At 38.7% G+C, this 27,377-nt stretch overlaps 1 protein-coding gene across 2 annotated transcripts; it reads left to right on the top strand.

Moving 5' to 3' along the window:
* Positions 1-550: 550 nt before the first annotated feature.
* Positions 551-26,755, top strand: itgb1a (integrin, beta 1a). Of its 2 annotated transcripts, XM_086065817.1 has the most exons (17): positions 551-853; positions 13,099-13,159; positions 13,504-13,589; positions 14,786-15,005; positions 15,086-15,256; positions 16,292-16,530; positions 16,771-16,926; positions 17,004-17,099; positions 19,627-19,716; positions 20,058-20,198; positions 20,556-20,758; positions 20,822-21,060; positions 21,146-21,368; positions 22,504-22,739; positions 22,871-23,037; positions 25,210-25,287; positions 25,646-26,755. In XM_086065817.1, exons 2-16 carry the CDS (start codon positions 13,099-13,101, stop codon positions 25,285-25,287), a joined length of 2,406 nt encoding a protein of 801 aa, XP_085921943.1. In that variant the 5' UTR covers positions 551-853; the 3' UTR covers positions 25,646-26,755. The 2 variants fall into 2 exon arrangements, with proteins under 2 accessions (XP_085921943.1, XP_085921944.1); XM_086065818.1 differs by lacking the exon at positions 25,210-25,287.
* Positions 26,756-27,377: the final 622 nt, after the last annotated feature.

Below are 27,377 nucleotides of genomic sequence, written 5' to 3'. Positions count from 1 at the left end.
TTAGTGACGCATACGCCACAAAATACGCAAATACAATAAATAAATAAATAAATAAACAAACAACTAGCTAGATTAAATAAACAAATGCATGAAAAACTTAAAAAACAAATACAAAAGCATAAAATACACTGTAACTAAATCATTTAGCTCCATGCATTGTGATTCGCCGAACATTTTAATATTGTGTTTTTTATTTCTGACACATACCACAATTTTCAAATGTTTTCTATAAGTGCAGTGTTAATTCCCTCAATAATGACGCGAACAGATTCATAGTAAAACAAAGCTAATCCGGAATGCCGATGACAAAATCATCAATTTAAACTACATTGTATGCAAAATAGCCAAATATTGACACTAAAACGAACTAAAAAAATTTGAGTGTTTACTTATAAGTCTGTATAATTTATTAGACAACCTTTCTTGTGATTTAGAAGGAAAGAACGACAAAGAATGAGGCTAGATCTAACTTTATTTTGATAGTACAACAGGAAGTAGAAAGCTATAACCAGCCTTAACTAGTGTTCATGCATGTCATTCCAAGAGCAGTGTGGTTTGGGCAAGAGGAGAGCAGCGCTTCGTGTCAGCCCCGCTGCTTGTTGCTTTACCTGCTTTTCGTACCCTTTTTACCTTATCCCTTAAAATTGGAAATCATTACTACCTCTTATCCGGATTGACTGAGCAGTAGTGTAAATCTGCTGTGACGTTTATTTGTTTATTTTTGTGGTTGAGAAAGCTGGTCCGGTGCCAGCGGGGCGGTGAGTTACACCGCCGCTGCTGTGGCCGATCATCTTTGGAGAGGACCGCTACTATCTTCTGTGTGCTGCCACGGAAATACCACTTCAACGCTAAGGTAACAATCTAGCATTAAAAAAAAAGAAAAATCAGTAATCTGAGAAAAAAACTAGTTATTAAGAGGTTGTCTATTTCACTGATGTTATGATACGAAAACTACTAATTGAACATTTCTTCATTGTCTTTCTTAAGCCGTAATGTTGTATTGATATTGTCTGATATAGTGTTAAAAGTAAGCAAGATGAATTATTTAATCATGTATTTTGTGTGTGATCACCCCACAATGATCTCACCTGTAAAAGTAAGCCATCCTTGGAGACATGCAACTAGTGATGGACAAATGAAGCTTCATGAAACCTTCATGAATCACTTGTTATATATTTTTGACTCCTCTAGATGGCGCTCTTGGTTTAAAGCTGCAGTTTGTATCAATGTAATCAATTTCTGTTGCACTGGCCTTTATATTTAAACCCAGAGCACCATATACAGGAGTAAAACATATCTTATGTGCTTCATGAAGCTTCATTTTCCCATCCCTGGATGCAACAGTTGTTTCGCTTCTTACTCTCGAAGCGCTCCTCTCGTCCCACATGCTCAGTTTAAATTATTCAGAGGTCACTTAACAGCAGTGGATACTGCTGGCTGAGGCAAAAGTGGTTGAAATAGATCAAATAAGTTCAATTGAGGTGAATCTGTATCACCTTGCTTCTGCTTGTGTACATGCTTGAGAGATTTTCATTTTATATATATCCAAGCCGGATAATCACCTTGCTGCTTATTTGGTCAGTGTATTGCATAAATGACAGGCTGCACTGGATTGGATAAGAGCTCCTCCGCATGAAGGAGAACAGGAGGATAAAGGCCTTTTAAGCAGTCGACCGCTGACTCCGCAGCCAGTTTAATCAAGGAAATGGAAGCAGGATGGGAGGAAGGGCAGAAGGAACGTCTGGGATGCAAAAATGAGAAATGTGTGACAGTAAGGAAGGTTAATTGAGGAGGAGGATCGGACATAGGGGGTTGGGTCTAAGAAGAAGCTAATAACGTTAGCTGAATGGATGTGACCTCAAGTTCCCAGGGAACAACTGCCATGGCAGGTCCCGATTTACGCACCCAGCTTTCCTTGTGGGCGTGTAGCATACATTTTATGTGTCCCCATGAGCTAGGGGTGATAAATGTGCACTCTGAGGCCGTTTCTTTTACTTCTCTGTGACATAAGTGATGAATGTTTACGATAACGCATCTGTGACACTGAGGTTGGCAAACTCGTGTTGCTCTGTGTAACCTACCAACAAAGATGGCAAATCCAGGTCCAGAAAGTAAAAACCCCGCCACAGTTTGACTTTAGCCATTGATGCTAGCTAGCTAGCTCCCTAGCAGGTAAACGAGCACCATGGGAGCTAGCTCTAGCTAGTTAGCTAGCACCTGGGGCTAAAGCCAAACGATGGCAGGGTTTTTACATTTCCGGACCTGGATTTGCCACCTCTGCCTACCAATGTGATCAGGTTCACGTGAGTCACTCGAGTCTATGAGGTTTAGCTCTATGTGACAGCCATTTGTGCCATACATACACTATCAAAAAGGGAAACCAGGTCCCCTACTGAAAATCCCAGAAGAATGGTTATGTATTAGGGCGGGAATCACATGCTTGACCCTGTCAAGCCATATGGAAATGCAAATCCGAGAAGAAGGTTTTGACTCAAGCTTTTACCAACACGTCATAACTTCCAGTCTAGTCATCTTAAAGTACAGTTAGATTGTGGGGTGTGCCTTTGGTATTGGTTTCATGCACCTCCTCTGGAGCTGTATTTAACCAACACTTTAGGCTTCTCCTTCTTTTTTTTTCCCCCTCCACATTTAGTTTGGATGTCTTTTGGGTGGTGGCGCCTGCTTCTAAAAACAGCCTTAGAAGACCCTCCAAGGAGTAGTGAAAGCTGACCTGCTTGCGAGCGTCTCCTGTGAAAACGGAGCTAAACTTGTTATGTTGGCGGAAAAAATAGTAGCAGAATGTGTTTATTGTCACAGCCTGGACTGTGAGAAGGAGCAGGAATGTTTATTTGTCTTTCAGGCCCCGCTTTAGAATAAACAGAGAGCCTAAGAGTGTGACCTTCATCGCTAACAAGAGTCATACATAAGAACTAGGGGTGTTAAAAAAAAATCAATTCTGCAATATATCGCGATATTACAGCGCGCAATTCTCGTATCGATTCAATATGCAGCCGAATCGTTCAAACGTGAAACAGATTGCAACCCGTTTGTTCAATACAGTGGCTCACAGTTATAAGACTGAAGTACATGTTCATACAAATTTTACAGTGTACATGTACAAGTTTACTTATTATCCATCCATCCATTTTCTTAACCGCTTAGTCCTCACAAGGGTCGCGGGGGGCGCCGGAGCCTATCCCAACTGGCTTCGGGCAGTAGGCGGGGTACACCCTGAACTGGTTGCCAGCCAATCCAGGGCACAGAGAGACAAACAACCATCCACACTCACAATCACACCGAGGGACAATTTTAGAGTGTTCAATTAACCTGACATGCATGTCTTTGGAATGTGGGAGGAAACCGGAGCGCCGCCTGTTCCGCTGCTGAATGAGAGAAAACCCACGCGAGCACGGGGAGAACATGCAAACTCCACCCAGGAGGGCCAAAGCCCGGACTCGATAGTTTACTTATTAGTATTTTCTAAATTTGAGTTTAAAAAAAAGTAGCATCAGGATTAATCTGTATTGAATCGAATCGTGACCTATGAATCGTGACACAGATCGAATCGCAAGGTACTTCACACCCCTAATTAAAACTTAAATTAAAAGAAAAATACATAATAATCTGTTTTATGGAAGTTTTAGTTTTATGAAAGAGACAATGTTCAGTATTCGTTGACACTAAATAATATCTGGCACTGCAGTTTTACATTTCGTCAGTACTGCCAGACTGTCCGTCGGACGGCTGCTTTGCTGACGAATGATGAGAAACTGGGTAGGGGGGTGGACCTCATTAAGCACCGACGGAAGTGGGTTTTCGTTCGTCACAAATCAAGTCAAGTTACGACAAACCTGTTGTAAAATGTGACTTGGAAACATGACGTTTCGGGGTGAAAGGGAGACATTGTAAAAAGTTCACAGGTTGGCTTGGAAGCAGTGACGTAATAAACAATGCAAACAGTGTTCCCAGTCTTTGTGAATGGGTCTTTTTGACACTCAACGCTCAGCAATGCCCATTGAGTCACAATGAGATATATACGCTAGCACATATTGTAGATGAAAGAATAATAAAAAGAAAGGACGTGACCAAACTCGGACTTGACTATGTTAAATGAGCACACAGGCTTGACCACGACAATAACGCGCAATGCCATGAATCTGAAACCTCAAACATGTCTTTCAACATTAAACATGACAGGTATATCCTAAACCCAAGAGGCATAACATAAACGTGGAGTGCGTACTGTTCCCATTCTGTACAGTTCTCACTCTGGTAGCGGAAATAGAGGCTGTCGAGTTCAAGTGTCAAACCGGGGCTTTAATGAAAGGCATCTGCTTGTCATTAATATGGCAGCTTCTGCACAATCAAGCTGAGGTGACCACAGCTGGGCCTCTTCGGATTAACACTAAACTTTGACGTTGCTGTTTGTGTCGAAGCAAACAGAGAACCGTACTGTAGCTCTTTATGATGTCTCGGCTACTGTCAGCTGGCTTGTGTTTTACACCGGGGCTGCTTTTTCTCAGGCACGTGTTAGATTTCTTTTCAAAATCCACACATGTATACTGTACATATATTTAGATAAAGTTTGTCTCCGAGCAGAAGCAGCGCCTCGGCTGCTGGGACCAGTAGCTCTGGCGAAAAGGTCTAAATCTAGACAAGGTCTCCTGATTAATACTTCACAGCTGTTTTTGTCTGACACTGCAGACATGCCGTCATTTTTATATCTAAATGGTTTGTCTCTCAGGAAGGAGGTGCAGTTCTTGTCCACTATTCCAGAAAATAAACACCTACGCACCTATTTGTGTTGGAGGCTTGCATTTTTAACTTCATTAAAAATGATATAAAATGAGGACCTAGACTAAACTTCTCCTTCATTCTGTTCTATATATTAAATGTAAACCATGTTACTTAATGCTGCTGGTGCGGGGGAAGGGTGGCAGTGGGGTCAGATGTGACTGCGTCTCCAGCAACATAATGCAGGCTTCCTGTGTGATCCAGTTAAGTTTCCTGTGTTTCAGCAGAGGAAGGGCCAGCTCAACAAAGACAGTGTGGTTTGTGGAGATTTGAGTGTTTGGAGACTCCTCCTCCTTAAGCTCTGGGCTCACAATTGGTCTTTGACTGCTACAGCTCAGGGCACTCACTCGCCAAGTGGCAGGAACATGCACAGGAACCCGTCTCTGATCTGCCTTTTCTTCATGAGAGCTGAGCTGTAGTGCTGTAAGTCTTCCAATGCTCAGACTCTCACGATGACAGCTTTGAGTGTAAGCTCGCCAATGCGCCACATTAGAGGCAGATGAGGACAGAAGTGAACCAAAACATGTGCACAGCAAACATTGCCTCCCTCCACTTTGATATGTACTTTTTTATCTGCTGGAATTGACTTTTCTTTAAAAGGTCTAACAAGGAATGTCAATCATGAGCTTGTGGCTACTGGTGAGGAAAGAATGAGGACCATGGTCTCAGGTCTTCATCCTAACTGCTTCACACTTGGCTGTAAACCACTCCGGTGAGAGTTAGAGATCCCGGCTTGAAGAAGCCAACAACAGTATCAAATCATCTGCAAAAAGCAGAGATGCAATATGGAGTTGGTGGCCTCAGTATTGCATCGTTGAGTGGGTCCCCTCAGCACCCGCGCGTAGAAATTGTGTCCATGAAGGTTATGAACAGAATCGGTGGCAAAGGTCAGCCTTGGCGGAATCCAACCGGCATTGGGAACGAATCGGCAATGTGGACCTAACTCAGACATCGGTGGTGCAGGGATTAAAAGCCCGTATTAGGGAATTTGGTACCTCATACTCCTGAAGCTCCCCCCACGGAACTGCCCAAGGGACACATATGGCTTCAGTAATGCTTCATAAGGTGGGTTTAGATCCACCCATTTTATTTGAATTTTCAAGAAATGCGAAAATAAAACTGAATGAAAACGCCCGAAATTCGAAAAAGGGCCCAAAATGCACAAAAAAATTTTTACGCCTGGAGGGGGTGGATTTTGAAGCATATCGAAAAAAGGGGAATTTTGGCTATGGAAACAGGTTTTGCGAATAAACGCTGTCAAGACCGGATACACGTCGCACATTTTGAGAGGATATTTCGTCACATGTACGTTTGTAGTCACAACGCTACTGTCCACTCAAATCTTGTGCTTAATTTTTTTTATAAAATCTGTAATGGATTAGTGTTGTAGTACTTGAGATTGGTCTTGGTCTCAAAGACTCAATACATTTTGTGTCTTAATATAGTCAGTGGCAGCATACGCACGATTGAACTTGTCAGTACAGTAAATGCGGCCTAACCGCAGCAATCCAATGAAAGGCAATTCGATACGTATCTCGATATATTTTAAAGGGGAACGAAGACTATTTTTTCGTTGGCAAGTACCCGCCCATTCATGTTACTTTGTGGTGTGTGACCATGGATTGATGGAGAGAAGTTTCTTCTGCAATTTAGTTTGTCTTCATGTACTGTACGTCATCTGACACGCATCTTTGCAATAGTAACCTGATAAATACTTTGTCAAAGCGCCTAAACTGATTTTCAGCTTTTAGGGTATTACTCACATTTTTGGATTCGCACTATCATTTTCATACCAGTCTGGGGGGTCGGTAGTCTTTCTTGTTCTTAAATTGATTTGGGTTTATGCACCCTTGACTCAAAAACTAAAATAGCTTTAACCCCAAAATGGCCACTTTTATAACCACTTTAAACCTGTTGGGTGCAGTTGAGGTCTTTTTGTGATGGTGTACCTTTTTGAAGTGATTGCAGATGCCAGGTGGGAAGGATGAGTCAGAAATATCTTTCCCGCACTGCCACAGTTATTTTCACCCTTTGGGATGTAGCCATGTATAGTGATATGGACTTGGCCCTCACAGACCCAAGCCTGTGAATGTCTCAATTGTTTCTGTCAAACTAGTGAACAGGCAGCTTTTGAGTGTAAGCTTTATTCAATATCAATGAGTTTTTTTTTCTTAATTGTTCAAACGAAACCAAGACAATTTATACATTACTGATTGAACGTAAGCTCTTTTGAAGGCCGTATCCCTGCATAGGAGTGTATCTTTAGCCTTTGTCACACACAAGCGGAATGCTGGCTGGCTTCAGGCCACCCGATGTGGCTGAGTGTTTTGTGTAAAATTCGGAGCAGAAGTTTCAAGAGCAACAACAAGCTCTATAAGATACTAATAAAGCTGACATTTAGGATATCAATAACAGCTTTTTAGATTAAAAAAAAATGGATTGTTGTGAGGATTAGCTGAGCTATTGTTTTTGGAATGACCTTATTGTTATGACTAACCCAACTTTAAAATGTTGTTCATTTCTGCAGCCCCAAATAAAGCACAACCCAAAAATATTTAACAACCCCCTAAATGAAAAAACAAAAAACAAAACCAAACCTGTATTTAGATGTTATTGTTTAAAACTACTCAATGCTGCTCTTTTCCAGCACATTAAATTATAACACATGCTTCCGATGTTACTCCATCTGGCTCCATACTGACACGCTCAAAAAGTGGAAAAATAACACAAGAATAATGATATCATCATTATTCCTGAAAACATCTATGGTATGTTTATTTGAGGATTTGAATTAAATTGAATGATGGACGGAAGAAATGCGAGTGATTGGAAACTTTTTTTTGTTTTGTTTAACATTCCTTCTTCTGGCTCACAGCTTTTATTCTAGTTCCAGTTGTTTCCTCCCAACCTTTACATCTCAAAAATAAAACATGTAATCGGGCACCATTTAAGCCGTCATTTGCTTTATCTACAACTGTTAACTGGTTTCTTTATTGCTGCTCATACGAATATGCTGGAAGCAAAGAAGCACCTAAAGATTAAAGGCACCAGCGTCTGCCTCATTAGTATTATTTATCACACAGAGCCTCTTTTATGGGAAGGGGGTGTCAATGAGTGGGGGGGGGGGGGCAGTCTCAAAGAACAGCCTGATTCATTGCTTTTGTCCTCCATGAGAGGATCCTCCTGATGGTGACTAGAGAATGGGGGATGGACAACAACACCAAAAGAGGACGTTTCATATTCCCCTTCAGTTCTGTCGGACGCCGTGTCACCTCTGAGAGTGCCAATATTTTCCCTCTCATCGCTGTTTTAAGTCAAGGGCCGCTGGCTCGGTTTTGGCTCATATGGGACAAGTGAGCTGTGGGTTGTGATGCTGGTAAAGTGGGAGAGGAGGGAAAGAGGAGGGGGAGTATGGAATGCCCAAGATATGCCAGAGACAACTCGAGAGAGACTGAAAGCATGATGGAAACCCTCAAAGTATGTTACTGTTATTTTTGGTATGTTCTCGTGTACAAGATTTTATTTTTTACCATCTATTTTAAGACGCATTCTGGTAAAGAAGTACACATTTTCGAACAGTTTCTACATCCAACAAATGGCTCTGGGGGTAGTAAATGGCCTGAATATAATCAACTAAATATTGGCTACATATTAATGAATTAACTCTCTTTAAATTAAGCACTGTGGAGAGCAAGTGCTGCCGTGAATAATGACCGGCAGTGGCTCAAACTCACAATGCTCTTTTTAAGAAAAAGTCACGGCTTTAGGATATCTGTTCTTCCCCAGACATGCTAAGGAGGAATGGAAAATAAGGAAAAACAGGAAAGGGGCGGCGCATATTCCCCAACTCTGAGGCAAAGAGGCTGACTTGATTCCAAAGGAAAGGATCCCACAAACTTTGCTCGCCTCTGCTGACTTGGCTTTTTCTTCTTCCTTAACACCCCTCCCCAATTTAAAAGTACATATTAAGGGCTGTTTTAGTACAGTAGACTGTTAAAAGTGAAAACAAGATTGTTCTTCCATTGGCTGAATTATAATAATTGCTTCATGGTCGTGGCAAACATGATGTTATTTTGATTAAGTATAGCTATGCCGAGTTAAGTTAACTATCTGAGCCGATGATGAATACAGCGAGCCGTTTCATATCCAGTGATGTGAATCTTTTACTTCTGTATGAGAGGGAAAATGCGATTTTTGTGGTCTGTGATTTTCTCACTGATTCATGAATCTCTGACTTGTGGTCAGAGAGGGTAGCTAAAAGGCTTTAGTTTCACTCTCGCTAAAAGTACAACAATCAAAAACATACTGTTCTTTGCAAGATATGTTAACTCATTTGCTCCCAAAATTGTATAAAAAATTTATATTTTAAATATTGCCATGGTCCTAAAAACATATTTATAAGTTTTTTATGTTTTTTAATGCAAGAGCAAGGTTCACCAATTCCGGTCCTGGAGGTCCGTAGTCCGGCAGGTTTGAGATGTTTCCGCCCGCTAGCACACCTTATTAATATAATCAGCTGATCAGCATGCCTGATAACGATCCTGATCTTTAGTATCAGGTGAGTTGGTAGGCAGAAAAATCTCAAACCTGCAGGACTCCGGACCTTGAGGACAGGAATTGGTGAACCCTGTGCTAGAGCATACAGAAAGAAGGCTTTGATGCAGCCTCTGACCTGAAGACGACGCTAAGCAATGGTAGTTAAAAAAATAAATTAAATAACGGCCAGTAGGTGGCATCAAAATATATGAGATCAACCAGGGCCATGCTGTAAAAAAGTCATTTTCCCTAGTGTTTTAAACAGATTTGTGAAAACTGATGAAACTCAACTATATTCTAATGCTAGTTGCTGAAAAACGGAAACAGATTTAAAAAAAAATCCTGATGAAAGAAGAAACTCTAATCTTTCTCTTGTTAGGTTCCATGTTTTCATAGCATTAGAACACAATATTCTGTGGGCCTTGGGAAATCCGTCAAAATCGAGAGCGAAGGGGGTTGCTTCAGTGAAAATGGCTGGGAGTGAATGAGTTGATCTATATTATCTATAATAGAGTAGTATGATGACATCAGCAGGTTTCAGTACTTCCACCCCTCCCCGATTAGCAGAGGTGGGGAAAAACTGTCATTACATCGGGCCGTCATAGACGGATGGCCACCTTTCGACGAGTGCTTTATGACGCAAAGCCTAAAAAAAAAATACACGGACTGACCCGGTCAGGACTGACGATCCGTCTCAGTTCTTGTATTTTTAGGGGCCGTCACATCGAGCACTCGTCATACCTCATTGACGGGTTTTTACCACCACGTCTCCCATGCCTCTCCTCCTCCTGCAGAGTGATAGAACCCAGATATCACTGGGATGCCTGTAAATAGTCACAGCTCACAAGTGTGCGTCAAGGAACGATCCACACTCCATGTTCCAGTGGTTGAGATATAGCCACAGAGCTTCAGAGCCAAAATAAAAAAGAAATGTCAAAAGTATTTGTCACGGTTTTGCCAATCACGGTGCAGATTAGCAACATAGTTGGCCTTAATAGAACGGGGTTGAGTGTGTTTGAGGAAACGGCAAAAGAGAAGAATACTACTTACGTAAAAAGTGTCAACTGGGTTTCATCCAAAAAATGTTAATCCCAGGGGTGATATGGCCTACGTGCACCCACCTCTGGAAGCGCTGCTAATCTCATCAGTGATCAGCAAATGTGTATTCTGTTAGCTTCCTGTGCCGTTACGTTCCTGCGACTAACAACGAGTACGACTGTACATTTGTCTCGGAGTAATGTTGTACCAAACACCAACAAGTTATACATTATTTACAACATTCTAAGGTATGGAGGAGGGTTTTAAAGGCGGTCAAACTTCCTCCAGAAAGCATTTTCTTGGCCTGTTCTACAAAGTTGTTCCAGTTTTCTTTGGAACATTCCTCTGTGCAGCTGCAAAGCCTCACAGGCTTCTGACACATCACTGGTGTCTGCATTTGAAGCTGAAGGTGAATCTCAAATAATAACAATGTCAGAAGATGTTGTTTTCCTCGCTTTTATGGTCCCAGAAATGTTACATGCAGACTAAGTATCATTAAAAAAAATGAAGCTTTCCAAACACTCAATGTGATGGAGGTGCATGACCGCCACAGCTAGGCTAAATGCTCGACTTATCTCATACGGTAATACGACACACAACAGTATTGCAGTCTAATCTCGGCGACTGTAGACAAACCGTCGACGTGTATGTGCCTTTATAATCGGACACTGGTGCGCGCACATACTTCAGCCACTGAGGGGAATGCATCACTTAACACCCCACATTGAACGTCAGCGCTTCGTTTACCGCAGTGCAAGGGAATGCAGTCTTTTATGGGCTCTCTATGAATAGCCAGGAACTGCCACTGATCTTAAACACGAGTAATAAGTTGTTACATCAAGCTCTAATTGGAGACTCCTGCCTGGATGATTGCATTTGGGAAACTCTCGTGGAAATTCTCTTAGCAATGACTTTCAGGAGTTTGTGATTTAAGGGTCATCTGGCTATTGTTTGTACATTCCATGTGTGAATTTGATTTTTTGATTTTAATTTGAAGTCCTCCATCGTGGAACCTTAAAAATGTAGTGGCATTTCTGATGTGGAGAAATAGTTACTAGAGCAGGGGTCAACACCAATTTTGAAGATGAGAGCTACTTCTTGGCTATTGATTAGTGCAATTTGGTTTGAAAAAGAAGTTCAAATTACCTTTAATCATCTATTATCATTATCACCAGTATAGGTTATTGTTAGGGCTGGGGAGAAAAAGAAAATCGTCTAAGTCGACTCCAGAAATTGGTGGGGCGGATCGATTACCCGTGTAGTCAATCAATGGAAGCAATTCTAAATTAATAATTAATTACATTCATTTATGTGAAGAATCTCTTCATGATAATTATTTCTCACAAAAAGTAGGAAGCAAATACCAATATGCAACACTTTATTTCCATGAATTATCAGATCACTTATACAACGTTCCAAGGAAATCACAATGCCCCATCACTGGTGAGCTATTTTTGGAGCATGTCCTAGAGGGCTACCTGGTGTCTGTGAGAACCACGTTCGTGGCCCAGGGTACTACAGAATACAGATAGACTGATATGTTTTTTTTCATGGGTGATACAGATTAATAGTAGTCACGGATGCTGGTAACTGATATTTGGAGCCGATATTCATTTTCACTAACAGGGAAAATATTGGCATTAAAATTAAAAAAAAAAATACAAACAAACAATTTTTTTAAATTTTTAAGCAAATGTTTATTGAACTTTTAGGGTTTGTAAAATATTGGAGTTAAAAAAAAATCTTAGTCAAAAGTTCAGGGATTTCCCAGGGGCAGTAGCATGTCTTCAACAGTTAAATACAAACTTAAGTAAATAGCTCCCTGTTGTTTTTTACAGTAAATAGTTTTCCCAAATTTCTAAATATCTGTATTAAAATTGTATTTGAATTTCAAACAAAAACAGAAGGTGAGAGTTCCCAGGGTCAGCAGCATTTCTGAAATTTTAAATAATTAGTTCCCTGAAGTTAACATTTTTAAAATGGTTCTATTATCGGACATATGATCCTTTAAAATGGCCGACGGCCATATTTGTCCAAATGTTTATCGACTGAGCTGATTCTCTGCGCCAATATTCAGCTCAGCCGATAATCGATCTAACCTTACTCCAGAAAGACTGTCTGTTGCGGTATATATACACTTATTTTAGGCGCAAAGCATAAAAACAAACCGGGTCGCCCGTTCTAGTAACAAACGTAAATGTCAACAATAATACTGAAAACAAATGGTAATTGTGACTTTAGATGTTCCCATTCCAGCTGTTCAGCACAGTCCCCTTATCATTATTAAGTCATGAGAGTTGGATTAAGAGCAAGACGGGATGAATCGATTTGCCTGGCCAGAGGACCTGCACACAGCTGAGAGGTCAATATACGTTGCTCGAGAAGGACTCTAGGGAACTCGGGCTATTTACAGTAAAAGGAATTGTGGGAAAAGACAGACTGAAGTCCACACGCTGTGTGTTTGTGCGCGCGCATATGAATATTCCCATACAATGTTTTTCTGTGTCTGAATTAAATCAGCTGCCTGTTGCCCTGCGACGGGCTGAAAATAGCCAAGCAACCCCCAGACACAAGATAATTTATTACCACCAGTTAAACCTCAACCGGTTACAGATTCAATCTGCCAAGCCTATAGCTCTTCAGTGCATTTATTTATTTATTTTACAGGAAATGATGAGTTCTGATGTTAAGGCAAGCATAATGGAATATCATGTTCCCATGTTATTTCAGATGGACCTGAAGCTGCTTTTGATATCTACATTGTTAGGAGTCTTCTGCAATGCTCAGAAAGGTAAATTTGGTCTCTGTTACACTGATCGAACATTGTTATACTGTTGCGTATGTGTTTATGTGTAAATGTGTTATTCATAGTGATGACTACATCCCTTCTCGAAAAAGAGGTAGCTACCTACATCCTGATGATGTCATTGACTAGCGCTGAAGGTCCAACTCAGCACCATAGAGAGAATAATGGTGGCTGGATATTCCAATCCGGTCTCTAATTACGATAGAGCCACAGCGTTCCAGATGAACTGACGTGTAAACACGGGGGCTTACAAGGCTGCTTACTTTGCAGGGGCTAGGCTCTGACGCTGCATCCTTTTTTTTTTTTCTCTCTCTCTCTTTGTTTTTCAGAGGGGAATGAGTGCATCAGTGCAAATGCCAGATACTGTGGAGAGTGCATCCAGGCTGGAGCAAAATGTGGCTGGTGTACAGACCCGGTATGAATCGATGCTCTAAATACAGGGTTTCCGCGGGTCATTAACAAGCATTAAAAGACATTCAATGGAATTGGCTAGAATTAGGGCATTAAATACAGGTGTTGGTCATGCTTTATTTTACATACAATATTGTGCAAATGAGTTACTTATAACACAATTTAGCAATAATAGATGTGAAAAAAAATATGTCTTTGCGGGGACTGTTGACTAGTAAATAGTGTGGAGTCCACGAGTTGCTTCTTGTTCAAAATTACAATTGCTCTGAATTTGAAAAGAAAAACATACTGTCCTGTCACTAATGTCCAACATGAAAGACTAATGCCACCTTGTGGCAGAAAATTACCTCAACACAAATCTATCACTCAATGTTTCACCCTCCTTTTAACTGTAACTGTTTATTGTAACTTCATGAGTTACTTACTATAAAATTACTCTAATAATGAACTAAATGATACAACCATTTTTGTATTTGTTAACCATATTTGTCCACTTTTATATTAAGTATGAAAAACTAGATATTGATATAACGTGCGATTAATTTTCAATTAATCGTGAGTTAACTATGGTAATCATGCAATTACGATAAAAAATTCTAATAAACTGACTGCCCTAACATAAACAATATATTCGGTACGACGTGGGCATTAAATTAGTTTTAAGTTGCATTGAAAACAACATTTGAAAAGCATTCAATTAGATTTAATGATACCTGCAGAAACCCTGGAATACTATTTTTTTAAAACTAGACAAAGTGCAAATCCTGGGGAAATTGCGTGGGAATGCTGAACGCTGAATGCTAATAGCTGAATGCTAAGATTTTAATACATGCGGAATGCTTATGAAGTAAATTGAAAGTAATTATTTGATAATTATAAGTTATTAATTGTATTTAAATAATAAATTAATAAAAATAAAACTTGAACTGCAATAATTGAAAATGAAAATATTGTAAGTAATGTGGAATCAGACGATATATGCCCCGGGAGGCGTGAATTTGTGTAGCAAGTTTATTGTTGTTGCACGGCAAAAAAGTGAGCATTATAAAAAAAGTGCCTGAAATAATAAAGGTTAGAAACAGCATTCCCATAATGATTTAAAGCTACTGCCATTTAATTGATTTACAAGCGCTGGATCTGACAATTTACAATACCATTTTAAAATTTCTAATTTCTGGCTGTAATAACTGCTGATTTCAGGACTTCCTAAAACAAGGTGAGACCGTGTCCACCCGATGCGATGAGCTGCATTCACTAAAGAACAGAGGTTGTAGAGAGAGGTTGATAGAGAACCCTCGTGGAGAAAAGAGGATCCTCAAGAACAAAATGGTGACCAACCGCAGAAAGGGAGCGGATAAACTTAAGCCAGAAGAAATCACCCAGATCCAACCTCAAAAGCTTAGTCTCACCCTCAGATCAGGTAAAGAATTGATTAGCTTTCTGTGATTATGTTCTCTACTTGTATTGATACGAGTTAAAATCTGACTTGTGTGTGTGCAGGTGAGCCTCAGTCTTTCAAGCTGAAGTTCAAGCGGGCAGAAGATTATCCCATTGACCTGTACTACTTGATGGACCTTTCTTATTCCATGAAAGACGATCTGGAAAATGTAAAGAATTTGGGAACCAGTTTAATGCTCAAAATGTCAACGATCACATCTGACTTCAGGATAGGTATGTCCTCTCTTTTTAATAGGATTTTCCCTAGTTTACACAGATGTTGCTGCTCTAAAGGGGAGGGGTAGACACAGCAACAACCTTCAAGGATATGAGTCATTATGCAGATAAAAATACAGGCGTGATATTGTGCAATGCTAACAGCCAATAAGCAGTAATTAGCGGCTATTAGCTAATGGTTAGCTCGCGGGCTAGCCTAATAGCCGTTTTTTTAGCGGCTATTTGGGAGTTATTCCGAGGTTAGCGTGTGGGTGAACGGTTAGCCCGTGAGCTAACCGTTCACGAATTAGCAGCTATTTGGGAGTTAGCGTCATGGGGAATGGTTAACCTGCGAGCTAACTGTTAGCTCGTGAATTAGCGGCTATTAGCCTGCTAGTTAACCGGCTAGCTCGCAAATGAACGGCTATTAGGTTAGCTCGCGGGCTAACCTAATAGCCTTTTTTATCGGCTATTTGGGAGTTATCCCGGGGTTAGCGTGTGGGTGAATCGTTAGCCCGTGAGCTAACAGTTAGCCCGCAAATTAGTGGCTATTTGGCCAGTTAGTGTGCGGAAGCCACATTATATTTGGTGCACAAGCTGATGGTCAAACAAAAAACCTTTAACATATTGCAAATCACAAAAGCTGTTTAATGTCCTTGAGGGCATTTAAGCAGTCAAGTGCTGGAGTTTTTATTATTATTTTATTATAAAAAATTCTGACACCAACTTTTTTTTTTTTCCTGCAAATGTATATCGGCTTCAAATATTGGTTGTTGGCCTCCGATAATCGGTATCAGCCCTGAAAAAGGCATATCGGTCTATCTCTAGTGTCTTTTTTCGGCGCTGAAGGTCAAAGTTCAACAGTTCATCCGCAAAGTGTTTCAGCCGCTATCTTGTGATTCAGTTCTTGCCCTGCAGCTGCAATAGCATAAGTCATGTTTTGCAATACAATAAGAGTAAATATGGGATAACTTATGTATGGAATTTAGTTCCCAATTTGTATTTTGGAAGTTTGTTCACACTAAATCATATTGTGTCATCCCAATATCACAGGCTTTGGTTCTTTTGTGGAGAAGACAGTCATGCCATACATCAGCACCACCCCGGCCAAGTTGTTGAACCCCTGCACCGGTGACCAGAACTGCACCAGCCCATTCAGCTACAAGAACGTCCTTAAGCTCACCAGTGATGGCAAAAGGTTCAACACCCTGGTGGGCCAGCAGCATATTTCTGGAAACCTGGACTCTCCTGAGGGTGGCTTCGATGCCATCATGCAAGTGGCTGTGTGTGGGGTATGCGGTAAAAACAAAATAAACTTGTACCTATTCACTGAAGCAGCACTAATCATACGCAAGTTGTTTTCCCCACGATCATAACTTGCTCAAAGGGATGTATAACCAATATACATGTTTATGTGCGAACACAGCGAATTTATGAGACCATCAAAATTTTTGTGTTAAACAAAAGCTCATGCACATCATTATCGAAACTGGCAGTATTTCACAATGTATCCATTTTTTCTCATCTCTCAGGAGCAGATTGGTTGGAGGAATGTGACTCGCCTTCTGGTGTTTTCCACTGACGCCGGCTTCCACTTTGCAGGAGATGGCAAGTTAGGTGGCATCGTACTGCCCAATGACGGAAAATGTCATTTAGAGAACAATTCGTACACTATGAGCCATTACTATGTGAGTATCCAAGTTTCCTTATTTGGGGAATAAAAAACGGTCACTCTTCTGAATTTAATGTTTTTTTCTTTATTCAGGACTATCCTTCGATTGCTCACTTGGTTCAGAAACTGAGTGACAATAACATTCAAACCATCTTTGCTGTCACAGAGGAGTTTCAGCCTGTTTACCAAGTTAGTTTGCTTTTTTTTTTAATTAATTAATTTTTTTATGTGTATACACTATAATTATACACAATACTGTTTAACACCTTGGCTCTTACTGAACCCCACCAGTTTCCTATGCACATTCACAAACACTTCTTTATTGAAAAATAAATCAATATATATATTTTAGGGGTGTCAAAATTAGTGCGTTAATTTAAAGTTCCTTAAACGCCACAAATGTCTTGAACACGCAATTAATTACCACCCCTTGGAAAGCCAGACACGTCCACTACAAAATTGAGCAGAAATAAATTTAATAATAATGCATATGTTTATGGAGACTGGGGTCATGTTTGTTGTATTTTACAATTTTAAAACTGCGCAGAATTTCACAAGTTACTTTGTTAAAGATTAGATAGCTCTTAATATGAAAAGAAAATGCACTGATGTCTTACAAATGCAATAATGTCATCTAGTGGCAGAAAAATTACCAACACAAATCAATATAACACTTGTTTTTTACAGTACAGTACATCGTTTTAATTTTAACTCAATGTTATGAATTATTCTGAAATTACTGTATCAATGACTAAAAGATGCAGTCATATTTCCAATAGTTTATTCATATATTTTTTTTTTATGATTTACATTTTTCCCACTTTTATGTAAACGAGTATGTGCATTTTATTGTACATTTAGAACAGATTTTAAATTTACAAATAATTATTAGTTAACTATTGAAGTTATGCGATTAATTACGATTAACAATTTTAATCGCTTGGCACCCCTAATATATTTTTTCAAATTCAAGAAATAGGTAAATGTTAACATGTGAACAAAATGAACAGGGAAAGTAGCCTTTTCATCGAATGTGGCTCTCTTAACCTTTAATGAGAAAATTCAAATTGCACATATTCGTCGGAGCACTTTCTTTCTTTTTTTGTAGTATTAAGAGATTACAATAATAAAGAAATCACACGACGTACCATCATAACAGCCACAAGTCGATTACTGAACGCACCAAATTCAGATAGGCCAAGCAGGCTGCACCATAACGAATCATTTGAGTGGGGTGTGTGTCTACTGTCTTGACCTCCGCCGAACCCCCAAGGCTGTCTCACCAAACCCCTGAAGTTCGAGGTTAAGAGCCACTGATCTCATAGGAAATTTATATTTTTGGTGAAAATTTTAATTACATTTATTCACTTCAAACCAGATAAATCAATGATACATCAAGTAAACTAAATGTTAAGTTTTAGCTTCTGGTACAGATGGAATTCAGAAGTGTAAATCTTAATACTCTTGTTTACTCATGTATGTGACAATTTGGGAAGATGTTCAGTGTAGCTTTCTAGAGTATGAATAAATAAAAGGAACAACAGTATTTAAAAAATCCGACTAGGCCGAGACATCTGTTACAAATTAATGGCAACGTCCCTCCTTGAATCTCTGATGATTTCCATCTGCTGTGCAGCCATATAATTTCTGATCTGAGTGTGATCAAGGTTCTTTCAATGACTAACCCCACAGAAGCTCCGGTGGGCTTCTGAGCAATAAAACTTTCGTAATGCAATAGTGTCCATGCAAATTATTCGAAAAACAACTATCGTGCAGTACTTAGCTGCTTATTTGGATTATATGCTCTGTAGAAGGGGTTTCCATCCCATTGTTTTGAATTTTTTAAGCCAATTTATTGAAAATGCGCAAAACAGACATGCGACTTATGCCCGTTTCCATCTGTTCTTCTTTTGCGACTATAGAGATGTGATCCACCAGTAATTTAAAAGAAAAAGAAAAACAGGAAGCAGCTGCGTTGTGCAATGACGTCGTATGAGTTTGCTTTTGTAATTCTTGATAAACCGTAGCGTTTCTTTGCTGTTTTTCATCGAAAATTGCAATAATATTCACAAAAATGTATAAATATGTTCTATTTTAAATATTACCATGCTCCCAAAGACGTATTTATATGTTGTTGTTGTTTTAAATGCAAGAGCATACAGAAGGCTTTGATGCAGCTTCTGAACTAAAGAGAGTGCTTGAAGCAATGCTAGTTATTGCAAAAACGTCCAGGAGGTGGCAGCAGAGTATAAGAGCCATGTTGCAAAAAGCTCTTTCCCCTTCTGGATATTCACAAATTTGTGAATAATGATGAAACCTAGCTATATTCTAATGCTAGTTGCTGCAAAACGGAAACGGATAGAAATATACTTTGTTTTCCTGATGAAACAAGAGACTTTATCGTCAGCCATTGCTTTGTGACTACAAATGCACGTGCGACGTGTATCCGGGCTTGTCAGCGTTTATTCGCAAAACCTTTTTCCATAGCCAAAATTAGCATTTTCCTTTTTTCGGTACGCTTCAAAATCCACCCCCTCCGAACATAAAAACTTTTTTTGCGAATTTTGGGCCCTTTTTCGAATTTCTAGCATTTCCATTCAGTATTTTCACATTTCTTGAAAATTGGAATAAAAATGGGTGGATGGAAACCAAACTTATGATTAACAGGTTTATTGAAAAAAAGAAAAAGAAATGTAACTTTCTATTGTGTCCCCAGGAGCTGAAAAATCTAATACCAAAGTCTGCAGTGGGCACCCTGTCTGCCAACTCAAGCAATGTTATCAACCTCATTATAGATGCTTACAATGTAAGTATGACAGACAAGTATAAAGTATATAGTATGTATGTCACACAAACCACTTTTTATAGCCTTTTTACTTAAAGGGGAAGGCCATCCCAAATTTTTTTTACAGTACGTTCTATACAGCTCTACTAGTCTAAACACAAACTATCATTAGAAGATAACTTATTGTTAATCTTTGAGCTAAGAAATATCCCAAAGACTATTCTGACATATCCCAAATTCTCTGATTTAATGCTCAGTTAGGCCATTTGTACAGCCTTCTGTCTAAACAAAACTACCAGATGAAATTCCATTGCAGGGGAAAAAATCTCCATCCATGCTATTATCTCTTCTTTGTTTGACAGTCGCTCTCGTCTGAGGTCATTCTGGAGAACAGCAAGCTTCCAGAGGGAGTGACTATTGCGTACACATCCCGCTGTAAAAATGGAGTCATTACTGAGGGTGAAAATGGACGGAAATGCTCCAATATTTCAATTGGAGATGAGGTGAGGAATAGAATTTGGAAATTGTATTTATTTTTATTTTTTTATTTAATTTTATTTTTATTTTTATTTTTATTTTTATTTTTATTTTTATTTTTATTTTTATTTTTATTTTTATTTTTATTTTTATTTTTATTTTTATTTTTATTTTTATTTTTATTTTTATTTTTATTTTTATTTTTATTTTATTTTTTTTTTTTTTATTTATTTATTTATTTTTTATTATTTTTTTTTATTATGTGTTTATTTATTTTATTATGTGTTGATTTATTTATTTATTTTATTCTTTATTTATTTATTTTATTATTTATTCATTTATTGTTTTATGTATTTATTTATTTATTTATTTATTCATTTTAGGTCACATTTACCATCAGTGTGACATCTAAGGGCTGTCCAAAGCAAGCGAAGCCTGAGACAATCAAGATCAAACCTTTGGGCTTTACAGAGGAGGTAGAAATTACCCTCAACTTCATCTGTGAGTGCGAATGCCATAAAGAGGGCGTCGCCAACAGCGTTGACTGCCACTTCGGGAATGGGACCTATGAATGCGGAGCCTGCAAGTAAGTACGGAGATTACTACAATGGTTGGTTCATCATAAACGGCAAAAACTCATTCATCCCAGGTGTTACGAGGGGCGTGTCGGCAAACAGTGCGAATGCAGCAGCAACGATGTGGCCACGGAGGACATGGACCGCACCTGCCGCAAAGACAACGGCACGGACATCTGCAGCAACAACGGCGACTGCGTGTGCGGCACGTGCGAGTGCAAGAAGAGAGAGAATCCGGAAGAGCGCTACAGCGGACTGTACTGCGAGTGTGACAACTTTAACTGCGACCGCTCCGGAAACAGACTGTGCGGAGGTGAGCAACATCATGGAACTCGGAAAGCAATTTTGAGGCAATATTAAGTATCGTCCCTTCTTGTGTTTTGTTTTTTGTTCCTTAGGGCACGGACGTTGTGAGTGCAGAGTGTGCATCTGTGACATCATGTGGACTGGGAGCGCCTGCGATTGTTCCTTGGATACCAGCACGTGCCTAGCAACCAACAAGCAGATTTGCAACGGTAGAGGGACGTGTGAATGCGGCACTTGCAAATGCACGGACCCCAAATTCCAGGGTCCCACCTGCGAAGCGTGCCCTACCTGTCCAGGAGTGTGCACTGAACACAAGTAAGTTTGACCTTTCAGAAATGAAGTACTTGGAGGGCACTCTTTAATACATAACACAGCAATTTCAAGTTGTTTATAGGGATGGGCGAGTACTGATACCCGGCCTTATTTCAAGGCACCGATATTGGGCGTTTTGATGAATATCTGTATCGGCCTTTTTTTTTATTTTATTTTTTATCGGTTTGCTGATAAAAAGTACATTTAAACCTTTTTAATCTCAGGGAATTATTTATTTACATGTTCAGTTAACCATTTGTTTTTGTTCGACATTAAAATAAAGAAATGTGGAAGTTGAAGATTTTTTTATTTTATTTTATTTTTTGCAACAAAAAAAAAGAGAGTTATGGTAGTTACTTTTTAAAGTATCCATTTAACTTTTTAAGACTCGCTCCCTGAAAAATGTGTTATGAATTTAAAAGGATGTCTATTGTCTAAGAAAAAAAACTTCTACATCTTGAAAAGTCAGAAAAATTGTTCAATAAACACTAATATCGAGCATTTTCACGAATATTGGTATGGACCTTTTTTAAAAATCTGATGGCCGATAAAACGTCAATATAAAACCATTTTAATCTCAGGGAACTATTTATTAAAAATGTTTGAATTATTATTTTTTAAATAAATAATTCATAATAAATCATTTAAATGAATAATAATTAATAAAAAAGTAATTAATAATAATTAATTAATTAATAATGATTAATTAATACTTTTTTGAATTATTAATCTTATTTAAAAAATTGACAATAAAATAAATAAATGTGAAAGTTTAAGATTTTTATTTTTATTTTGGAAAAAAAATAACTGTAGAAAACAGTGAGACAATGCCCATAACTGTCATAATAGACAGTTATGGTATTTACATGTTTAAATTTCTATTTACTCTTTACTGGTCCTAATCCCCTTTCCGTAAACTACATTGATTGGTCTATATATATATATATATATATATATATATTTTTTTTTTTTTTTTTATTAATAATTTTCTTTAATCTCAGAATTCAGATTTTAAAGTCAGAATTCTGAGAATAAAGTCAGAATCCTGCCAACGTTTTTTGTCCTCTCTTTACTGGCCCTAATCCTCTTCCGTAGTAGAACATTGCTCATCACATGTGGTGACCTACGTTTCCTTCAGGGAGTGCGTCCAGTGTCGGGCATTTGGCACAGGCGAGTTGAAGGAAACGTGTGAGCGCGACTGCAGCTATTTCAACTTGATGAAAGTGAAGACCAGGGAAAAGCTGCCTCAGCCGAACGACGCCTCTTATCCTTTGATGCACTGTAAGGAGAGGGACGCCAACGACTGCTGGTTCTACTACACCTACGCTGTCAACAACAACACAGAAAAGGAGGTCCATGTGGTTGAAGCTCTGGGTAAGTTGGAAGTCATATGTGGTTGAAGTTCACTTCAGGCTTTGTGGCAATTGCATTCCAAAAATACCTCTTAAGTTGCTGTACATACTGCCTGAAAGTCTCCTTGATACGTTTGTTTCGCTGTGTTTCAGACTGCCCCGCTGGTCCCGACATCATACCCATTGTGGCGGGTGTCGTTGCGGGCATTGTCTTAATTGGTTTGGCTCTGCTGCTCATCTGGAAGCTGCTGACAATCATCCATGACAGAAGAGAGTTTGCCAAATTTGAGAAGGAGAAGATGAACGCCAAATGGGATACGGTGAGGCTCTGGAAGCTGTGTGAGATGCTGGCGGGTTATTGCAGTTCCCTGAGTCTTATCAATGCACAAAACAGGTTTGGAGAGTCTGTGGTGCAATGTTGGCCTTGAAACGGTACATTTGTGAAGCTGGTGTTATTCTGAACAGCAGACGAGCTTTGCAGACCGTTTAATATTGCGACGAAGTGGCTCATGTTCTTTTTCTTCAGCCTCATCTGGAGAAACAGATCCAATAGGTTGCCTTTGACCAGCACTCAAAATAAAACGGAAAAAATGTTGGAGGCTCCATGGACTTTTTAGGGAATGTTATGCCGAAGCTTTTTCCGGGGAGTGTCTGCGCCTCCTCCTTTCCCTACTTCCTGCCGGGTGTACAGTCATTGGCCAACATCAATATGGCAGGATTGAGGCGCACGACCCAATGAGCTGTAATCAGGCTCCACCTAGTGGTGGAGTGATGAAAGCTCTAGTTCAGTGCTTCTCAACTTTTTTTCAGTGACGTACCCCCTAAACAGCGCAGTGCATTTCTAATTGAAGAAAAAAAAAGAAATAAATCAAACAGAATGATGTGCCATCCATCATTGTCTGATTTATTCAACTTTGGAACGCTATTTGTATTTATGAGGTCTCTTGAAGTATTTTGAACTAAAAAGAGATAACAAACAAATAAATAAATTAGGGGTACACCGATCACAATTTTCTGGCCGATCGCCGATTCCCGATCTTTTAAAAAGTCTGACCTGCCGATCCCGATTTTCTTCCCGTAACAAGCAGCATACACCTTCAGTGTTCCAGTTTTGTTTTAGTGGAAAACATTGAACGATAGCTGTGAAATAATGCAAACGGGTTGTTTTAACAGCACATGAAGTAGTTCTCCCAAATAAAAATGAAAAGCCAATTCGTCATCTCAGCAGAAGAGGACAATAGCTGACTTTTTCAGACCTCTGAGGACGGAGATGAGATCGGTGGAAAAGATCGCTTTATTTTTATGGGGTTTGCCGATCACCGATCACCCAAAATTAAGGAATCAATCGGTGCACCCCTAAAATAAATAAATAAATATTTTGCACATACAGACTATTATCAACATTAGGTGTCATCTTTTGGGATCATAGTAAAGCTCTGTTCTCAAAAAGAAATCGTAACTAAATTTTAAATAAAGTTTTCAAGTGATTGACAGGTAATTCTAGGTGACATATGACAAGTTGGGTCAAACCGTTCTGGTATGCGGGAGATGTTTTTTTTTTTAGGTTACTGAAATTGAATAGCCATAAAATTCATTTTATGAATTTATATTGTTCTGAAATATTTACATATTCTTTTAAATCTCACGTACCCCCTGGAGTGCTTTCAGGTACCCCCATTTGAGAACCACTGCTCTAGTTTATGAAACGTATGTCTCTTCCTCCACCTTGTGGTGGGATTGGGGTATTTTTTTTTTTTTCAACAATAGTAGTTTGTATGCAGCCCCACTAGTCTAAACACAGCAATCTTATTAATATTGTGTTTGTGGAATATGAGTTAAGCAGCAAAATCCACCTTTTTTTTTTTTTTATGTGTGTGTTTTTTTCATCTCAGAGTGTGGCCATTTTGTCACTTGCTGTCAACAGAAAATGACATCCCATTTGCTCCCCCTAAAATGGATAAAATTGGCTGGATTTTGCTTCATAACTCCTATTCTACAAATGTAACATTAATCAGAATGTCATGTTTAGACTAGTGAGGTAACAAATAACATTATTCTCAAGAAATGTTTATTGTTGACTTCCACTTAAAGCAGCAAAATCCCCACCCATCACAGCTGGCGACCATTTTGTCACTTGCTATCAACAGAAAATGTCATCCCATATGCTCAGAGCTCAGGTAGCGACCAATGACGGCTCAGCTTCAGAAAACAGGTGAGCCATGATTGGTCGTTGCCTGAGCCCTGAGCATCTGTGATGTCATCTTCAGTCGACAGCAAGTGGCAAAATGGCCGCCCCCTCAGATAGATAAAAACGGGCAGTGCTGCTTAACTCAATTCCACAGGCACAATATAAGTAGTGTTCACTTTCACTCTGAGACCTTTTGTGTTATGTACGTCTTTTATGTTTTCATTCTTGCCTTTTCTCAGTCTCCGTCTTATCGTTCGCCCCCCACCCTTGTTGAAATCTTTCTGTGCTCATTCTCTATCTGTAGCAAGACAACCCCATATACAAGAGTCCTATCAATCAGTTCCAGAATCCAAACTATGGACGTAGAGCTGCTGTCCTTTAAGTTTGTATTCTTTCCACTTTACTTTCCTGCATGGGTTGTTTGTGTGCGCACTATCTCCCAGTATCTTTTTTTTTTGTCTCTCTATTTGCAAAACCCTAAATAATACATGAGCTGAGCAAGTGCATGAGTGTGCTGTGATGCACAAGATTTGAGGATCAAGTGTCATTTCTGGCTACAATTACAAAAAGACATTTTCCGGTAAGTATACGTTTAAAGAGAGGCATGCTTGTGTTTTGAGTTCGCTGTAAATTAATACATTACAAAAAAAAAATAAACAATGGTTGCCAAACGGATTGCGTGATTATGAGCTTTGAGACATGTTTTGTATTATCCGTAATTCTTATTGTTTATGTTCCAGGGTGAAAATCCTATCTACAAGAGTGCTGTTACGACTGTGGTCAATCCCAAATATGAAGGCAAATGATGAACAAGAATTTGACATGGTCAGCTTTTGTTGTAGGTTTGCTGGCTTCTGAGGAGGATTATTTTGTTGCTTCGTCATTACAATGCACATGCGTCTGTATTTTTACTAACACATATTTATATGCTTTTGTTGTATTTTAGATGTACAGTATGTGTATATACTTTTCAAATTCATTTTTCTTGAAAGTTTATGGATTTAAGTTGTTTTTCTATCCTGCCAAAGGTCTGGTGCGGGCATATCATTTCACTTGTTTTACCAGCAGATTATCATCAATTATAATTGATGTCGCAGAAATATTCAGCTTCTTAAATTTATTGTTTGCTCCCCAGCTTGTGTCTTTCTGCACTGACTGTTTGTCTGTGGTGTCTTTCTCTGTGACAAGATCTGAGGTGCTTTTGATATTTACGAGAAAAAAAATCATCAGCCATAGCAGCAACATTATGCCACATTATGTGTATATCTTGAAAAAAAAAAGCATTTTAAATTCTTTAGTTTAACATTTTTGCTAAGTTTTCATGTTGCGAAGGTGAATGAATATTTGTAAATGAAGTTTGGACTGCAGCTCAGAAATAATGACGTTTTGTTGCACTGTTTTTCATACTTTGAAGGAATTAAACCACAATGGACATGTTTAATATCAACTTTCATTTGTGCGGTTGATATGCAATCACAAATGGACTGTATACCACTTGTAACATTAAGAAATGATAGCCATGTTGAGTCAAAGGATTTCTGTTTTTATAAAAGCAACCAATTGTAATACATCTGATTTACCAATAAGAGTGACTTATTTATTCTCAGGTCCTTTCCTGTTTTTGCGAAGTATGCCAAAAAAAATTAAAAAATCTTGTTTTGTTGACTTGATTCTCAGCCGTACTTTGTTTTTGTTTTGTTTTGCAAAACTATTTTATCATTCACCTTAATGCCTCAGAAGTACCACACACGCGCCTTTACAGTATTGTTTGAAAAGTGCCTTTTATTTCGATCACCATGTTCTCTCCCAATGCTGTAATGACTTATTTATTAAATAAACTCTCAAAACAGTGTTGATGTATATTTCTTATTGTTGGCCTTGGGTGTGTGTGGGGGTCGGGTGGGAGTGGGGGATGACAAGTCGTGACACGTAAGTGCTGAATACAGGTAGTCTTTATGTAAAAATATATGTTTATTATTTTCTATATGTGTAAATAATTATTTTTACCGTTATAATTACATTTATTGATAAAATATGTTATTAATTTATTTCCTATTTGTGGAAGAAATATTTTGATCGTTATTGATAAATTCGTAACGGATCACAAACTGGAAGCTCAATCACGTCTAGCCGGAAATGGTTGGACTTTTTTTTATTATTATTTTAATAATATTTTATTTAACAAACAATAGTACAAAACAGTATAACAGCCAGTGGGAGCCAAATACGCAGGAAAAGAAACTTCTACAAAATTATAATACAAAGCTCACATAAATATAAAGTTTTACTTGCTTTCTTTGTTTGTGGAGTGCAATAATAGATATATATTATGTTTTATATATGTATAAATAATGGTTTTACATTTACTATTACACCTTTTGATAAAACTATATGTACATAATTGTTTTATTTTCTATTATGTAAAAACATGTCGATTTTGTGTGTGTGATAATTTGGTCACATACAGTAAAT

This window comes from Leptonotus elevatus, chromosome 21 (genome assembly GCF_054856555.1).
Source record: "Leptonotus elevatus isolate MCC_2025b chromosome 21, RoL_Lele_1.0, whole genome shotgun sequence".
In the NCBI taxonomy this organism is placed as follows: domain Eukaryota; kingdom Metazoa; phylum Chordata; class Actinopteri; order Syngnathiformes; family Syngnathidae; genus Leptonotus; species Leptonotus elevatus.
The sequence above is the reverse complement of the archived record's forward strand: the minus strand, read 5'-3'. Positions and strand labels throughout refer to the sequence as shown.